The sequence below is a fragment of the Melozone crissalis genome, unplaced genomic scaffold (assembly GCF_028551555.1).
Source record: "Melozone crissalis strain CALT ecotype California unplaced genomic scaffold, PUWL_Pcris_2 ptg000035l_1, whole genome shotgun sequence".
NCBI classification, from domain to species: Eukaryota; Metazoa; Chordata; class Aves; order Passeriformes; family Passerellidae; genus Melozone; species Melozone crissalis.
Window position 1 is genome coordinate 3,338,786 of NW_026535813.1, and position 19,229 is coordinate 3,358,014.

General features: G+C 43.3%; 1 protein-coding gene across 4 annotated transcripts in view; it reads right to left on the reverse strand.

Moving 5' to 3' along the window:
* Nucleotides 1-3,051: 3,051 nt before the first annotated feature.
* LOC128941412 (protein FAM219A-like) overlaps nt 3,052-19,229 on the reverse strand; it is a 192,593-nt gene continuing 176,415 nt past the window's right edge. The window contains exons 4-7 of one of the 4 annotated variants that reach the window (XM_054283166.1): nt 17,479-17,579; nt 5,889-5,969; nt 5,462-5,516; nt 3,052-3,207 (exon numbers count right to left, since the gene is read on the reverse strand). In XM_054283166.1, the coding sequence (XP_054139141.1) occupies nt 3,052-3,207; nt 5,462-5,516; nt 5,889-5,969; nt 17,479-17,579 (393 nt within the window). Of the gene's footprint in view, nt 3,211-5,461; nt 5,517-5,888; nt 5,970-17,478; nt 17,582-19,229 lie in introns of all 4 variants that reach the window. The other 3 variants (XM_054283165.1, XM_054283164.1, XM_054283163.1) reach the window with 3 other exon arrangements.

The following is a 19,229-nucleotide window of genomic DNA, read 5'->3' on the forward strand; positions in this document are numbered from 1 at the left end:
TGAAGAGAAACTCCAGTCTGCTCTCTGTCTCAACCACCATCACAGATGCTGGATGTCCTGCTGATTTGATGGTTGCCTTATATTTGTCTCAGGACAGAGGCAGCTACAAGCCAAACACAGCTGCTATCCCAGCTTTTCCGTGAAAAAAATGAGCCCAGAAATCAGTGAGCTGGGGATGGAGATGAAGGTGATAAAAACCAGAAGGGATGTTGTGAAGAGAGCTTGTCCAATTTTTACAGCTATCTCAGTGGGTCTATATTACATGTCCCAAAAAGCTTCACATCTCCTATATCATGTGAACTTGAGAAAGGTGAGTAACAGATGGAGAAGGTGGAGTCACAGCTCTTTTTGGACCAGTGCAGAAGGGAGAATGCAGCCCAGGTAGACAACAGTTCTTCCTAGTGAGTTCATCCAGGGCAGCTGGATGGGCAACTACAGAATGCTGCTCTGGGAGGGCAAACATCTCGGCAGATAATAGCACTTATTGCAGCATGGCCTTTTCTTTTCCTGGTGCGTACTCTGCTGGTTTCCAGTGACACATTTGAGACAGTCACATTTTAATGAGACTTCTTTTGCATCTTCCACTCCCTGATGCAATCCTACCACCTGTATCACCATTTGTTACTTGGAATGACTCCACAGTCCAGGCACAACTGGTGAGATGGGTTCCTTCCAGGAGCAAATCCATCTTTTACTGGAGCAGCTTTTTACAGAAAGAGAAAGGCTCAGTCACCACCAGTTTCTGCTGGCAACTGGGTCTGGAAAGCAATGGGAAGAGCTGCTATCCACAGGCATCAGGGAAAGATGCAACTTGTCCTGTTGCCTATGTTGCTCTATAACACTCAGAGTGCAACTGAGATAGTGAATGGTGATGGGAGGGAAGAGAGCATTGAATGGCTCCTTTGGGATATTCCCATGGCAGTTTCATGCTCTTACTTTTAGCATCCATTTAATGATCTGAGGGTATAAACTGGCACTTTTGCCTGGGCTCTTCCTTTACTATTCTCCCTTAAAGCTCACACAGGGAATGGCCACTATTACCTAGAATGAAGTAGGCTTTATCACCTGGCTCCTGCTTGGCTCAGCAAGCACAGGCTACATGTGCCAATGTAAACATACCCTGGCTTTGAACTCTATCACCCTTCAGAGCTGACTCTTCACATAACCCTATTTCTACTTCTCACATTTCAAAAGAACTACCTGCATAAATGGGCAGTGCCACAGGGCAAACTTGGCTAGGTTGAGCCTAAGGGGAAGGCATGGAAAAGTGCTCATTTTAAGGTGCTTTTCACCTTTAGAACATGGCATCCTTGTCACTTCCTTTCAAGGATTTCCTATGTAAGGGATCCTTCCAAACCTTGAACCACATCTCATCATACAAACCCACATCTGTGACAGAGCTGGACAAGCCCTGTAGCAGAAGAGTCAGCAACTCAGCATAAAGGAAGAGGTTATGATTTGGGATTACCTACACAAGATTAATGCCAGACTGACCAGGTGCATGTTTCTCACAGGGGTTGGCATCTGTATTTTAAATCCTTGTTGGACTCCTAAGTTCCTTAACTTCATCAGCAGTGGATGGTGCTGTTGCGCCACCAAATCTTTTTACACATTCTTTCTGGCATCATGCAGACTGAGAAGTCAGTTGTGCAAGAGTCAGCTGCCAAATGTGTGAGAAACACATGCTTCCCAAACATCTGCTCCCAAAGTTCTTTAATCTCTTTACTAACCTCCACTCTGCAGCCTTCTGATGCATGTAAGCAACATCAGAAAATGGTAAAGAGAGGGAAAGCAGAATTGTGCTGCTTTTCTTTGTAGTACTTTGAAAATACATGCAAAACTTCTACAGAATGCTTTTTGCATCTTACTTGCAGAACTATACTATCAATGGTGTCCACCACACACTTGGCAACATCCATGCAGATGGATGCAGGGTGGTGGTAGGATCTTGGGAAGGCAGCTTTCTCTCCTGTGCTGCAGAAAGGAATGGATATTAAGAGGGAATGTGACTTGTCTGAGGTTAGAGCAAACATAGTATGTGCCAACAGTAGTCTGACACCACCAAAGACACCTTTCAGCATTAATAAATCTCTCCCATGGGCACCAAGAGATGCCGTGTCAAGACAATATCAACAGCCAAGCTGTGTGAAAATGTGCTTTCTTCAACTAGTTTTTCTGGCACTGACCTTCAGGCTGAACAGTTCTAGTTCTGTCTTTTTTCTTAGCTGAACACACTTTAGGATTTCTGAAAGCACATGGGTCTCGCAGAAATGAAGTATTGGCTGAAGTCATTATACATGGCTGGTCTGAACTCAGGAGTATGGTATTCTTGGGCAAAGACTGAATCCCTGAACTGAAGAGCATGGATGGACTGCAGATTGAATCCAATGATCCAATGTGTTTGGTGATAATTTAATGTGGAGCTAAGGACAGAGTGCATTGGATATGTGACACAACAGCTCTAACTAGTACTGACTCACAGTGAAATGTCACCTATTTGTCCCTTTCACAAGTAAATGAATTGCATCATGCTAGTCCTGACTAGCCTTGCCATAAGAAAGGATGCCCTCCTCTGTTCCTATTCCCATGTCCCAGTTACAGTATAAGTATAGTTATGCAAATGTATCAGGTTTAGTGAATCAATTAAGAACTGATCTTCTCCAACAGGTAAAACCCTCTGACACCTGAGACTCGCCCCTGATCTTGTAGATGGACTGGTTTCAGTGGGCAGAAGTAACTGCAGCTCCATCTCACCCTTCCCATTCTGGAATAGACACCTTACAAAACATCTCCAGTGCCTAAACAAACCAAGGAGGTTTCTCTGGACCAGAGAGCATTTGCTCTCCAGACCAGTACATTCTGCCAGGCAGTGCCTGGCACTTTGATCAACTTGTCTTTTGTTTTATCATAGTTTAAAATAACTTATTAACCAATCATAAATTTTTGAGTTTCTTCTGGCTCCATGAACACAAAGAGGTGCATGTCCTACCATAGGAGGAAGTGATGACTTAAGTTTTATAGTGGAAAGCACTGAAAGCACTGCTGGCCTCACTACTGGATGTGACAGGCGGTGGAAGAGGTGGCTTGGCAACACATGCAGGTAGGGTTCACAGATTTAGGGGGAATTAGGTCGAGGTCCTCATCATCTGGGATCTCATCTAACCGGTACCCATCCTTTAGGAGCTGGATGTTCAAGTCTTGGTTGATCTGCTACAGACAAACAGACAAACAGACAAACACTTGAGATTTCTTCCTTCTGATGGCTGGAAGAGGAAAGAAGTCCTTTATTCTGAAATATATTTCCCTATCATTAGCAGCTGTCCCATCAATGAAAGAGTCCCAGTTTTTGACCACAGGTGAGGGCTGCTGTTGGGGTTTTAGTTCTCCTATTGTTTTTTGTGGGGTTTTTTTTCCCTCATACATGTTGCTAGGAGACAATAACAACTGGCTACTTAAGAGAGACAAAAGAAGATGTCACGGCTCAGGGGAGGGGTGCAGCTGGCTACTCTCTCTTTACATGGGGTTTCTCGTGAACAGCAGAGATACTGGAAGATTTAGACTGGGTAAACGGCGTTGGGTGCAGCCCCTAACTCTCTTGTGCTCTCAGCATTTGGAGGGGAGAGAGGCTGCGGTCGATGTAGAGAGAATTCGTCACCACTGCGGGATTCAGTCTCCTGCTGCCTGTCTTCTACCGTGAGTGGAGCTCTGTTCGTAAGAGTAGCCGTTGTACTGGGACTTTTTCCTGCCCTGCTCAGAACCGGGTCTGCCGCTGCCCCGCCCCCGCCATTTCTTCTTCATCACTGCTCCGAGCTTTCGCTATACTATAGCTTCGCACTCCCTGCCTGCCGAGACGTCCCGCAGTTCCACCTACAGCTGCGGAGCTTCTGATACATCGCGTCCACCACCCCAGGATTTTTGCTCATTCCTGCCATTCCAGCTTGCTGCTTCCGAGAGTCCTGCTGGGGCACTGCGATCAGATGCCCCTGGGGTGTTTGTAAAGCAAGCCTTTCTTCCATGCCTTCTCATCTCGGTCAAGTCTGCCATTATCGCATGCTCCCCGAAATCACGCCACAGCACCCCCTGCAGCCGCGGGGGAATCATCGCACCCGCCCTGCCCACCAAGAGCCACTAACGCCCCTGCCGGCTGTGACTATCACCACACCACAGGGGAAAGAGCCTGCGTCTGGGAAGGCTGTTACTGGGTTTCTGGTTCTGTTTGTTGTTAATGTCATAGTTATTGTTGTTTGTTTGCCTTATTATACATACTAGTAAAGAACTGTTTTTCCTATTCCCATATCTTTGCCTGAGAGCCCCTTAGTTCCAAAATTATAATAATTCGGAAGGAAGGGTGTTATATTTTCCATTACAAGGGAGGGTCCTGCCTTCCTTAGCAGAAATCTGTCTTTCAAACCAAGACACCTGACTTCTATTTTTTAAACTTCTTCCAGAATAGGAATATCTAGAATATCAAACTGATACAGTATTTTAATCTGGAATAATCTTTCCATAAAGATTAATCCCCATTTAAAGTAATGTAATAATAATGATAATAAACTGACTGGCAGCTGGGCAATCCCTCCTTTCAGTCTGGGGCACTGTAGCAGTTGAAAGGTGGTAAAGCTTCTTGACTTTTTGTAATCTCAAATTCAAGTGCTGTCTAGCCAGATCTGGGTGAACAACACTTCATCAGGGCCCAGAGATGGTCCAGATCAGCTGATCTGGTCCCTGCTCTTGGACATTTCTCTGCATTTCAGAGGTATTTTGCCAAGGAAGGGATACAAAGGGGAAGAGTTCCCAGTGGCTTGTGTGCATAATGGCTGTTCCACACCTTGGATGTAAAATCAGATCCTGCAGAAGCAGTACCTGGAGCCTGAACGACTAATTCACAAGAGACCTTGGGAATATATTCAGAAACAATGCAAAGGGATTAATAAGCCAGAGCTTCCCTGCCTTTTCTATTTGAAAGTGCAGAAGTTCATATCTGCAAGTCCTCCCTAGAATTTCTGGTGCTCCAAATAAACATGCACTGGGTGACCCTGACTCCCATAAGAACTGGAAATCACAGCACACCCTCAAATCCTTTATCCGTGTCCTTCACATGCATACAGTTTCTGATCTGCTGTGACAGAAAAGTTGATGCATTTGCACCACATGGGCCAACAGTGCACGACTGAGCAGAACTGGGAAAAGCTTGAGTGAATCCAAAGGTATCTGTGATAACAGCCAATGGGCAGATCTGTGTCTGTGCCATGGAAGTGTAGGGATGGAGCCAACTGGATTGCCAGGAAAGACAGAAATATGACACAGTTTCTGCCATGGCCCCTTCCAGGCTCATAGAGTCTACACCACTGGTAAATTCCTTGTGGAGCTGTTTCTGGCAGCACAAGGCCATTCTACGTTGTTTCTGGCTGTTCAACTATTAGCATTCATGGCAAAGATGTCAGGAAAGAATGTAACTCACCTCAGCTAATGAGTATCCTGAGGAGGAATATCTGGACATGTCAAAGTCATCATCACTGCAGGGAATGACAAGATGCATCAAAGAAGGAAACAACAGTTAAAGAGACCTGTATTCCCTGGTTAGCCCTATCTTTCTTGTGTCATGAAGCTGTACTTCATCCACAGAGGAATTACATCAAGGGAGTCTGGAGACCAACTTTCATCTGTAACCCAGAGACCTTTCCATCAAAGTATTCTTGACTCACGTCTCTTCCTACTTGTTTACACACACACTTGTTACAGCATGTGCTGAAGGGCACAGCAAGGAAGAGTGCAAGTGTCCCACAGGAGCAGTTTCAGCAGAAATTCGCTTCAGTGCTGCACTATAGCATGAAAACTTACTTGCACTGTAATATATATACATAAAATCTTATTAACCCTTTGCATACCTGTCTGTATCCAGGGCTACCAGTGGCTTTTCATCTGGATTCTGATCTAATGACGAATAGCCTTTATTGGGAATGACGAGCCTGAAATAATTAAATGCTGCCCATTAACCATACAGTAAAGCTCAGTACCACATAGTTTAGAGCAAAGCCATATATTTTGCTTTCTCTGTTTCACTTATGTTTTGGGGAGGGCTTATAAGGCATATCCCAGAATCATTTGTACCGGAAATTGTCACAGTTCCCCCTCGTTGTCCCCCCTCCCCCCCCTTTGCAGTTTGGGGGATATCGCGAGATATGTAAGCTCAACCAGGACCCTGCAGGGGGGATGGGGGCAGGGCTAGGTTGTCTCTTCCCTTCTGGTTCAGGGATCAAGGAGAGTGTCCATGTGAGTGGTGGAGTGTGTGTATCTGGCCGGGGGTACTACTACATTGTAACTTGGTACTAGGATTGGATCTGCCTGCCTTCACCACTCTTGCCTGCTGCCAGGGGTGGTACCTAAACTGATTACTGCCTGTGAGTTTAGAAAAGGAGCAATTTCCTCTCTTCCCCTTCACCCGAACCTCCATCACCACATGATGGAGGTTGCCGAGCTCACATTGGAATGCCTCCTGAAGCCACGGGGGAATCATCACACCTTCCCTGCCTCACCAGAGACTGCTAGCACCCTCTGCCGGCTGCAAGGTAGTCACTGCAGCTGTTGTCTCACCATAGCCACCAGCACCCCCTGCCGGTTGCGGTCATAACTACACCAAAGGGGAAAGTGGTGCTTAATGGGTGGGAAAACTTTTGTTATTGTTTTTTTTTTTTGTTGTTGTTGTTTCTTCTGTTCTTATATACATATATATTTTCTGGTAAAGAACGTCTATTCCTTTTCCCATATTTTTGCCTGGAAGCCCTGTCATTTCAAATTTATAATAATTTGGAGGGAGAGGGATCATGTTTCCATTCTAGGAAGGTTCCCGCCTTCCTTGGCAGACATCTGATTTTATTAAAGCAAGACAACTTCCTTGCAAGTCCTCCCTTATCAGTGAAGACATTTAAATGGGTGCAATTCAGAGGAAGCAGGCTGTATGTTTGGGTAGTTCAGATCAGTTTCACAGGGATGAACACTGGACATGCACTGAGAACACACTCCTCCCAGGAAGAAAAAACAGTTGGGACACTCCACACTTCATTCTGGTAAATCTGATCACTAGCATTGTTTGTTGTATCAAATTGTTCATTTTTTCCCATAGCAATTTTTTTTTTCCCTCTAGCAATGAGTACATGACACTAGCAATAAATAAATGTGAGAAGGAAGCTGGGGAAATGCAGAGGCTTGGTGCTCCTACTATTCGATTGAAAATCAAAGATTCAATCTTTCCTGCATGAGCTCCTACACAGACCTCCACAATACAACACTTTTGAGGTCTCACTCCTAAATTTAGTAATATGAGGAATATGAGCTGGTGGGTGCAGCACAAAAGTCTGGTAAGACTAGCTATTTTAAAATTCTATTATTTTATAGACCTTTACTTCACCAGAAGTATAACAAAGGCTGATGATGATTCTGCACCTTTAATTGCTTATTAGATTTTATGTGTTGAAAAACAGGCTTCACAGCTGCTGTAATAAGGAAAATATATTAATTCAATGCTACTCACTTCACAACAGTTCTTTCATGCAAAAAACTGAACATGAGTAAACAAAACATCAGGGAATCTAAGAGAAGAGCCCTTTGTGGTGCTATTTAATAAAATTTTAAAAAATCACTACATCTTTTTCTTGAGAAATGTCTTCATTCATAATAATACAGAACTTCAATTTTTCTGCAACAGACAAAAATTGTAATTGTGTCTTTGCCCTCAATCGAAATCTTTCTTTTGCATCCTGATTGGTTTTATGCTTGCTTTCCATTGTCCTTGGAAAAAAGCCAGATTGTAGTCAGAGCTGCTTTCATCTGCATGTGTCCTAGTATGAGATTCTTGTCTTGGTGGTTTAATCACTTAATGTGAAATACGTTATGACAAAATCTGATTTTAGGTTATCCTCAGAGCAGGCTACAATATCTGTCTGTGCAGAAGTGGTGCAGATGATGGTGTGAACTCTGCCTGTGTTACCAGATGATAAACGTCCTATACCTGGTGAGCTAATACACTGCTTGTTCTCCAAAGCTACTGGCCAATGGAAACTGCACAAGGCCCATTGTGTAAGAAGGAGAACTGGAAGTTCACCAGCCTCAGTGTCCTGCCACCTCAGCCAGGTCACCTGGAACATTGGGGTCTATTACCACCAGGGACCTCCAGAGAGACTCACAGGACAGAAGAACACATATGTAAAGGGGAGGGCAAATATGTTAATGATTTCAGAGAAATTATTATCATGTGTACGTTTAGTCCAGGACAATCAATGAATATGTATGCAAAATACAGTATATAAACAGAAACTGTCCTGTACTCAGCATGCATGAATTTGGGAGGAGCTATCCCCCCATGCATACAGCCAAATAAAGAATGTCTGCTTCTTAATGCTACCTTGATGTTAAGGAGTTTTTTATTTTTTACCAAATTTTTGGTAACAGTTTTTGCAACCCAGGTGGAACATACTCCTGAATTTCAACGAATCCGAGGGATCACAGGACCTCCAGCCAGCACCGAGGGATACTCAGGGAGAACCTTCGATCCCTGGTCTGAAGGAAATCGGAGCAAGACCCCTTGTAAGACAAAGGCATTCTTTACTTTAAAGGTGTTAACTGTTAACCTGCCTGTGAGGTGCAGCAAAAGCTTTGCAGGGTTGGATTTAAAGGTACCTAAGGTGGGAAAAGGGAAGGTTTAGAGGCCCTTCAAAAAGGGAAAGGTTAGAGTCCCTTCTAAGGAGCTCCTAAACAGTGATTGGTTATAATGGGAAACAAAACCTCGAAAGGGGTGTTATGAACAAAATTCGGGTAATATTTTTTTTTGTGAGAAAAAGTTGCAAAAAAGGCAGCCAGAGCACTAGCTGCCCAAGTTCTTCGTCTTTTGTTATTGTAATCACGGGTCGTTGAGGCTAATCGCTCCTTTTGTATCAGCAGAGCCTCGCCCGAGGCTAAGGTGTTCTTTTCCCAGAAGGGTGAAGAGACCTGAGAAGGTGAGGGGGGCTATGCAAAGTGACTCCAAGACCACAATGCAGCATGGGTCCCCCGCTGTACGGAGAAAACCCCAAAACCACGAGCCACCTAAGAATTGAGAGACTGGAGTGATGTCTGGACGTGAGAAGCCGAATGCTGAGCCTGCAGAGACGCGGAACACCTTCGGACCCTCTCGCCCTGACCAAGAGAGACGACCCCGGCGGTGAGACCAGGCCGACTGAGCCGGCAAAAGTACCACCTGGCGGGGAATACCACGCCCAAAAGGCTCCCACGAGGACTGGATTCCCCCAGTTCTGCCCCTTGTGGACAGAGCTGCGCATATCCTCCTCCTCTGAGTCGCCCTGGGAGACAACAGGACCTGCAGACCCGCCGAGCCACCCAATCCTGAGCTGATCACTTTCAATAAAGGCATTAAAAAGGAGAAGAAGTCTCCTGGCCCTTGTTTATTTCAGGGGTGTCACAGGTGTCACCACTGGGATGCATCTTTAAACGTTGGAAACAAATTGGGGGTGATCTCCTCACATGAAAAACTTACAGAAGTTTGTAATCAGTTGTGGTCGCTTTACACTCTGTAAGATCAAGAGAAGTGGCCTAAGGATGGAACCTTACAGTGTAACACCATATTGCAATTAATGCTGCTTTGTAGAAGGGAAAATAACTGGGATAAAGTTGCTTATGTTGACTTGTTTTTCACTGTAAGAAATCATCAGGAGTGGCAATAGGAATGCTGGAGGACCCCACAAGATCCATTAATTTTAGCACTTGAAAAGGAAAAGAAAGGCAAAGGGTTTCAAAGAGGTGTTGTTCTACATGCAGCATAGGGCAGAAGTGCCTAAAGTGTGGAAGAGAGGACGAGGATGATTTACAGCTGATGGTTGCTCTGCGGCAAAGAGTGGGTGGGGTGAATGATGAATTTCTGGGGAACATGGCTAGATGCATACGTAGGTCATGGGAGAGTAGACTGGAAATGGAGAGAAGGCTTTAGGGGATCATTTGGAAATCAACTAGTAAAAGAATTAGAACAATGGAGGAAAAATAACACTGGATGAGCAGTTTTACAGTATGTGGATGACATTGTGCTGGCAACAGAGACCCAAAAACAATGCCTACAAATGATCATGAGTGTACTGAACTTTCTGGGACAGAATGGTTACAGAATAACTAAAAGAAAAGCTCAAATAGGAAAAACAACTGTGAACTATTTGGGCTTTGAGATCACTGAAGGGCAGAGAATTCTTGACCTTGACAGAAGGGAAGCAATCTGCCAAACTCCAGAACCGCAGAATATCTGAGAATTACGAGGCTTTCTGGGAATGGTCAGGTGGTGCTGGTTGTGGATATTAAACTATGGACTTTTAGTGAAGCCCCTCTATGAAGCCCTAAAAAAAACAAAGGAAGCACAATTGGTGTGGACTCCTAAGTGCCAAACTGCCTTCTGAGAACTGAAGAAGGCATTAATGACAGCACCAGCTTCCTGACTAAACCAAGCTCTTTGAACTGTTTGTACATGAGAGGCAGCATTTAGCCCTGGGAGTCCTAAAGGAAAAGCTGAGAACCTGGAGGACACCTGTGGGCTATTTCTCCAAAAAGCTGGACAATGTGAGCAAAGGATGTCCAGGATGCTTGTGAGCAGTTGCTGCAGACTTTTTACTGATCCAAAAGGCGAGGAAGCTCATGACTGGACAGCACATAACTGTTTTTGTCCCTTTTAATATATGTGAGAAATAATTCATGCTATAAAAGAATATATTTTATAAAGATTGTGAAATCCAAACGAGTCTCTGACCACAAGTAGCCTGAGAGGCGGATGTCTATTCAAACTCCGAAATTCCTGGAGAAGGCCAGAAAACATTCGGCATTTAGCCCAAGAATAAACGCACCCAGTGCGATGATCACCGTTACCCTCAGTCATGGGAAACTGCCTAAGAACGATCATCGCCCTGTGGATAACATCCATCAATCCCGGGCTTAACGCTGTCTCTTTGGCTGTGGTGGTTTTGAGGACCCTATTTTGGTCGTGGGAAAAGATAAATAAATCTTTTTGCATTTTTTTGATAATTTGGCTTTTGATTGATCATTTATAACATCCCTCACATGGTAATATCCATATTAGAGCAAAAGGAGGGGCATTGACTATCTCCCAGCAGGATGCTTAAATACTAAGTTGTGCTTTTGGAACAGGATGATGTGGAATTGAAGACGACAGCAGCCACAAATCCAGCTGTGTTCCTCGATCCAAAGGCAGTGGATGAGGGAGCCCCAGCACATTATTGTCTCCAAACTGTCAAGCAGGTATATTTCAGCAGAACTGATCTGAGAGATGAGCCAATAAAGAATCCTGATTTAGAATGGTTCACAGATGGGAGCAGTTTTGTTAAGAATGGAAAACAGATGGCAGGATATGCAGTGGTGACCATTACTGAAGTATTGGAAGCTTGATCTTTACCAATTAACATGTCATCACAAAAGGCAGAAATAATAGCACTAAAACAAGCATTGCATTGAGCAGCAGGCAAAAGGGTGAATATTTGGACTGATTCTAGGTATGCATTTGGTGTAATTCATGGCCATGGAGCTATATGGAAGGAAAGAGGACTGCTATTAGGTCAACAATCAGCTATTAAACACAAAAAAGAAATTTTACAACTTTTGGAAGAAATTAAAAAACCGAAGGAGGTGGCAGTGGTGAGTTGTAAAGCACATCAACCTGAACAAACTAATGTTATAGTGGGAAACTGATAGGCAGACAAAGCAGCTCGAGGAGTAGCTGAAAAAGTCATCCTAGTATTAGCATCACAAATTGACATATCTTAATTTAGGCTTAATTATGAAAGTGAGGACCAGTGCTTAGCAAACACATTAAAAGCCACTAAGAATCAGGAGGGATGGTGGCTAACAGACAGCCAACACATTATAGTTCCAACTTCTGTAATGAGAAAAATAATGGAAAAAGAACACAACAAAACCTATTTGGGGAATTGCGTCCATGATACTAGTCTCTAAAGCTCTGTACTCAGCACAGGAAAGACTGAAATAGCCAAATCAATCCTAGCGAAATGTCCAATTTGTTTAAAAAACAATCCCATATATAGGAAGAGGCCACCTCCTGGAAATTTAAACAGGGAAATTTACCTGGAGATTATTGGCAAGTAGATTTCTCTGAATTACCCAGGCAAAGCGGGTGTAAGTATCTTTTAGTATTGGTAGATACATTTTCCGGATGGTGAGAAGCCTTTCCCTGTCACACCAATAAAGCTAAAGAAGTGGTAAAAATCATGTTTAAAGAAATCATATAAAGATTTGGGGTGCCACTTGGGATGTCCATGGATAGAGGCCCACATTTCATAGCAGATGTGGTGCAACAGCTAAGCAAAACTCTAGATATAAAATGGGCCTTATACACACCTTGGCAACCACAATCAAGTGGGAAAGTGGAAAGGATGAATCAGACTTTGAAGCGACAAATTAGCAAAATGTGTCAAGAAGCTTCCTTAAAATTGCCACAGACCTTCCCTCTGGCTCTTTTGTGAGTCAGAATTCAGTCAAGGTCAAAAACCTAACTAAGTCCCTATGAATTGCTGTACGTATTGCCGTATCAAACACCATCCATTCCCGGAGAAATACATTCAAAGGGACAAACAGATTTAAATCTATACTTAATTTCTTTAGGAAAAACACTTGCTGGACTCCGTTGGTTTATAACCATATCGGGACCAGTTGCTTTGAATGCACCCGTTCACCCATACCAACCTGAGGACTTTGTATATGTAAAGACCTGGAACTCTGAACCCTTGGAAGAAAAGAGGAAAGGACCCTTTCAAGTTCTCCTGGTAACCTACACAGCACTTAAGGTAGAAAGAATCGAACCCTGGGTCTATCACACGAGGGTAAAACCAGCAACCACACATTAAACACAGCAGAAACAAGATTAATTAACATTGTGCAAGGGTTTTTTGTATATAAACCCTATTGTTTTAGGTATAAGATATGATTTTCTAGGGGGATATTATTTATTGGATCTAAATGAAGATGATAAATAATTGCATAATTATAATAATAATAGAAACTATGTTGTTAATCTCTGGGGAAGGGAAATGTGATCTTGAAGCTAGTGCAAGATTTTGGCAGATTACAGAATGTAACCTCTATAACAGCTTGTTTGCCAACACCAACCTCTGCAGAAAATCCAGTTCCGTGGGGAGCTTTAGTCAGCAATTTGACAAAAATTTGGGAACACATGGAAAGGAAATAGCACCCATGCCAATTGGTCAGGGATGGAATGAGAATATTCCTTATAATGGACACATAAGAATGATACTGTTGAGAATTGTAATATCTCAAAACCAGATCTGGAAATAACCTCAGGGAATATTTATTGGCTGACAGACTGCACTAATACCCCTTGGGGATGTCAAATACCGGAAATACGGAACATCCCTCAAAATGGGACGAAGGAAAGATCTTCATCCAGTTCAGTGGTGTCTAGACTGGGAAGAGAATTCAGGCCTCCCAGAAGACCCCTTACAGGTAGGTATAAAATATTCTGATTTATTAAGGTCAAGGCAAAAGAATCCAAAGATAAAAAAAAAGTAGAATTGCACTCAAGTATACACTTGTACTAGTAATAATCCTGACATACAGTGACTCATAACTGTGGCTCAGGATCTAAGGTGAGGACATGTTTGTAGAAATTATTCTACCTTTCTTAATGACACCTGGTGTCACCTAACAAACGAGACTTGGAAAGGTATAGACTGTCAACAAGACATGGCAAAATCATTAGGACCCACAGTATGGGTGGAAGTAATGGAATCCGGCCCACACATTTGCCCCTGGGAGAATCAAAAGCACAATGGACACTGGGGGTATTAATGTTGTCCCTTGTGGAAGGAGTCACCACTGGGAACCTGACTACAGGGAAAAGTTAAACGTGATGAAAATTGGAAATACCCTTGTACAGGAACCATAATGGGATGGATTCTAGAATCCATCTTCACTCCACAGATATCTACCTTCTGGAATAGACTAACCATAAGCAGTTTGACTCCGAAAATGGAAACTTTAGCAAATGCAACTAAGTTGGGGTTCACGGAAATAAAAGAACAATTGTAAGCCATAACTAAAATGACCGTACAAAACAGATTTGCCTTAGACTTAATGCTGTTACATGGAGTATGTGGATACTTGAATTTAAGCAACAATACTTGTGTCCACATTCCAAATGTGACTGCTGACTTGTATGATCAAATACAGAGGATAAAATCAGTTGATCCATCCAGCAGAGAATTAAGGGCAGGATTAGAAAGTAACTCATTAAACAAAATATTTAAAGGATTTGGATTTTCTCTAACTGGTTGTTGGCCTCTCTTTTGCAAAGTATAATTGTGATCATAGTAATAATTGTAATTATGATACTTGCTTTAAACTACATAAAAACATGATTGCTAATGCAACATGAGGAACTTATATGATGTTAGTTAAAAGGCAAAGTGAGGCTTATGAAGGCTTGCAAAAGAAGACAAGCTTCACAAGCCTCAAAGGGGGGGAATGTTACCAGATGATAAATGGACTATACCTGGTGAGCTAATACACTTGCTTGTTCTCCAAAACTACTGGCCAATGGAAACTGCACAAGGCCCATTGTGTAAGAAGGAGAACTGGAAGTTCACCAGCCTCAGTGTCCTGCCACCTCAGCCAGGTCACCTGGAACATTGGGGTCTATTACCACCAGGGACCTCCAGAGAGATCCACAGAACAGAAGAATGCATATGTAAAGGGGAGGGCAAATATGTTAATGATTTCAGGGAAATTATTATCATGTGTATGTTTAGTCCAGGACAATCAATGAATATGTATGCAAAATACAGTATATAAACAGAAACTGTCCTGTACTCAGTATGCATGAATTTGGGAGGAGCTATCCCCCCATGTATCCAGCCAAATAAAGAATGCCTGCTTCTTAATGCTACACTGATGTTAAGGAGTTTTTTATTTAACCAAAATTTTTGTAAGACCTGTGCTCATAGTGAGTATGCCAGCAACACCTCAACCTTGTTCACATATTATTATTTGCTCTTAGGGGGACCAATTGTGTTATAGATTCAGAGCATTTTACCTCTAAGGCTGGCTGTGCCCCTGACCCAGAAGACTGAATAGTGAAGGCTACCTGGTACTAGAAGCTGAATGTAAGAAATTCATACAGAAAATACAGAACAAAAGCCTTAAGAAAGGAGTAAAAGGTGAAGTAGAGACTAGGAGAGGTACTGTGGTTTCCTTGAATGAAGGAAAACATATTTGATGAGGAGAAGAGCAGAACTGTTAAAAATGTGGACATGGCTTGAGCTTATTCTCCTCCTGCAGAGACCAGAGGAAGTCAACAGTTTAGACTTTAAAGAACTACCATAACCTGAATGTTTTGCAGAGTATCCCACTGGAATATCTCCCACTGTACTGCAGTCATTATCCTGTGAAAAGTTGCTTGAACAAGCTTGTGGTATTTCTGCTTTCCTGGGGTTCCCTGTTTGTGGCAAAACAGACAAAACCATTCTGAAGTATTACTAGGGCTATGCTTGTGGTGCTGCTTGGCTCTTGGAAAGCCAAGGGAGCTGGGAGATTAAGAGACATGGGCCAGTGAGACCCTGTGCCAGATATCTCCCAGCCATGTGGGAACAATGGAGCTTGGCTACATCTGCTGCTAAAACAATGGCTGCAAACCTCTGTTTTGCAGATCCCAAGTGATGCTTCTAAAAGCTGTGTGAAAAGTAACTAAGAAATGCAAGTCTACTGCCAACAGGCTCTTCTTGGCAGTGGAGGCATCCACATGTCCCCTGAACAGTGCTCAGGTGTACACAAATGGACTGAACTGGCTGCTTAAAGCTTTTGTTGATGGGTGTCATTGTTCAGTCCTTTCCCACCGAAATCACGCTTCTTTTCATTGACAGCTCAGAAAGGGCAGCCTCTCCAAGGAGAAGTCACTAATTTTACAAGTAGGCACCTGTACATATCCCATCTTCTCTCCCTTAGCATCTTCCTTCACTAATTTCAGTGTTTCTAAACTTCTCAAGCAGCAAATCTTCTACCATTCCTCTTGGAAAACTAGTGTTCAGTCTATTGTGTGGAGAGTCAGGGACAAGCGTGCGGAAGGATTCGGGCTGTACGGTTAGATAGGACACCCCCCACCCTGCAGTCAGACCCTTGCTCCGTGCCTGGCTGCACCCAGCCGGACGTGAGCAGAAGGAAATGACGCTGACTGCCCAAGCCATTATAAACCCCTGAGACCCCTCAATAAACACCATTTGCTGTCCACCACATTGGTGTCAGGGGCATATGGACCGAGTGACCCTGGGCTTTGGGCCACCATGCCGGACTTAGAACCAGGTCGCCACACCTTGAAGGCAACACTATTGTCAAAAGAAACCAATTTTTTTCAGTTTGTATTTGGAAGACAAGAAGCATGGAAAAGCCAGTGGGAGCATCTGCCCAATTTCTTGCTGCCACTAAGGGTCTGCCTCCTTTGTATGATCTCAACAACCAAACAGAGCAGTGAGCAATGCAGTATGTTCCAACATCACAGGGGCTTACAAATAAAACTTGAAAAAGTCCTGGCATGATTTATGACTACTATTGTGGGGTTTGGGAATTAATTAATTAACAGAAAGGCTCTGATCTGCAGTTCCCTTTCTATGTAATATATGGTAATTCAAGCAACTTTATCATATTCTGCTGTTATTCTAAGTGAGGTCCTCCTCTAAAAACTGCAAAGCATATAATCCTGTGGACTCAGGGGAGGTTCCTTACTCCTGAATGCAGGTAAATGATACATTGGTGTACAGAAGCTTGCATGGAAACAATAGAAACATTCTAAATGAAAGTATTCATCCAATAACATCCTTTTTTACAGCAATTTGTAGCACTGTCTGATACTGTCATACAGAGATGTGCCAAAGTAGCTCCAGCAAAGTATGACCATGCTGTTTCAAATGAGGAGGAGGTATATGGCAAAGCACACAGAGATGGATTGCTCACAATTCTTTTTTAAGTCAATAAGTATGGAGAAGGGGTCATCATCAAAAAGGAACAGGAGAACTACTGTAATAAAAGCAGCCAAAGCAGAATTAAGCTTTCAATCAGTTTGTGTTACATGAAGCAGCATCATACACTCTCCTGCTGTCAGGATTAGGTGTTATGTGAGACTACCCAGAACATGTAAAACAGTCATATCAAATCCCTAATTTCAACCAGGCTGGGCTGCCTCTGCCTCCTTCAGGTTGCGTTGTCACCAGTCCTGAGCCCAGCTGTCCCTGCATCTCCCCAGGGGATGGAATGCAACACAGCATTTGGGCGTGTCAGCACCGGGAAGGGTTATCACTGCTCTCGCAGTATGTTTGGCAGTAGGCAAATAGCAATGACCATTATCCTTGCCCATCCTAAGGTCATTAGGGATTGCAGCTTAAAGCACAGAGGAGTGCTTTTCCAGTCCTTTACCTTGTTCGTGCCATCACATTGTTCTTCTTGGGCTGCTGATTAACTGGGCTTCCCATGTTGCCATTCTTCAGGAAGCCCTTCTGAGCCAGCTCCCTCTGCTTCTCTGCATATGGGATACAAAGAGGGAAAGCAAAATTAGGGCAACAGCCTGGTTGGCCACCATACAGCTGCAGAAACTCAGATTTGATTGACGCTGTTGAGTCAGGGATGGATGAAATGACTCCATGATTCAGAAGGCAAAAAAGAGGTACTTTATTAAGAGGTAGCGTCCTTTTATAACCAGGATCGCTCAGGTGAAATCTGATTGGTCTCAAAGTAAAAACCTTTCACACTATTGGTGAACTATGGATAGCACACTCTGAAGGTACATATCTATAAACAACATGAACAGAAAGAGAGATAATAACTGTTTTCATTCTTCCTCTCTAAGTTTCCCAGGCCTGAAGCCTGGGAGAATTCGACTGAACTGAGAATCTCCACATTTGATAGTGATAGTAAAAGATTTTAAAAGCATAGAAAATTCGGGGAGTTAGAAAGAAAGTTAGGCTTATTAGGCCCTGGGAAAATGTTAAAGGTAGGCCCTGGGAAATGTTAGGCTTTGTATTTGCTAGATCGTGTGAAACTGCACCTGTGTAGTCAGTATATGATAAATGATATAATTGTTAATTGTGATTAGATATAATTACTGTTTAAAGAATCATGAGAAACTATGTTAGGGGTTTGATGAGGATCACGAGAAATCCATGCTTGGATGAAATCAATGTATACAGTAGAACAATATAAGTTTAATAATTATTATGTAAGTTATATAACAATAGAATATAAACCATGTTTGGCTCAAAACCATGTTGGGTCAGATTTGGGTCTGTGTACCCCTGACACCCAGAGCTCCTTAATAAAAGCACCTGCATGTAATCATTCTGTGATTATGTGTTCCTGAACACTCACAATAGCAGCAAAAGGCATAGCAGAATTAATAGCAACAGGCATTACCTCTCTATCTCTCAGGAAAGGACAGCTGGATGAGCCATGTCCCGTTGTCTCTAAGGTCACCAAATGCTAAAGCTAACATACCCACTGTATTGGGTGTGACTGAGGTAAAGTTCACAGCCCTCATAGTGCTGTGCTTTGCATTGGTAGCTGGACAGGTGTTGATAACAGACCAGTGTTTTGGCTACTGTTGAGCAGTGCTGTCCCTCTGACATTCCTTCCCCCATCAAAGGCAGTGAGAGTGGATAAGATCCTGGGAAGGGACACAGGGACACAACCGGGCCAGCTGATCCAAATTAGCCAAAGGGATATTCCATACCATATGATGCCAGCTCAGATATATAAAGCTAAGGGAGATGTGATGTGACTCGTGGGGGATGGGCAGGAGACAAAGACCACTTACCCTGGTGTTCATGTGGCAACAGAGAGAGTTTATTTCCCAAGCCCTTCTCTATATAGAGCATTTGAAAAACCCGGTCTGGATACTTTCATTGGTCAGATCTCTATGCCCCTTCAGGTTCCGGCCAGTGAAATGCCTGCAGTCTTAGGAGAGATGTAATTGGACGAGGCCCCTGTCAGTCAACCCAGGGGCTCCTTAATTCACACAGTACGAGCCAGCCTGTGTAGCAGTGTGGGGGTTTAGATGGTGGTTGCTGCTACCTATTTCCCCAATGAGCATCTCCTGTGGAAATGCTGCTTGGGTAAACATTCAGGCAAGGCAGCCAAGTCCACACACACCACACTCACCACAGCAAGCTCAG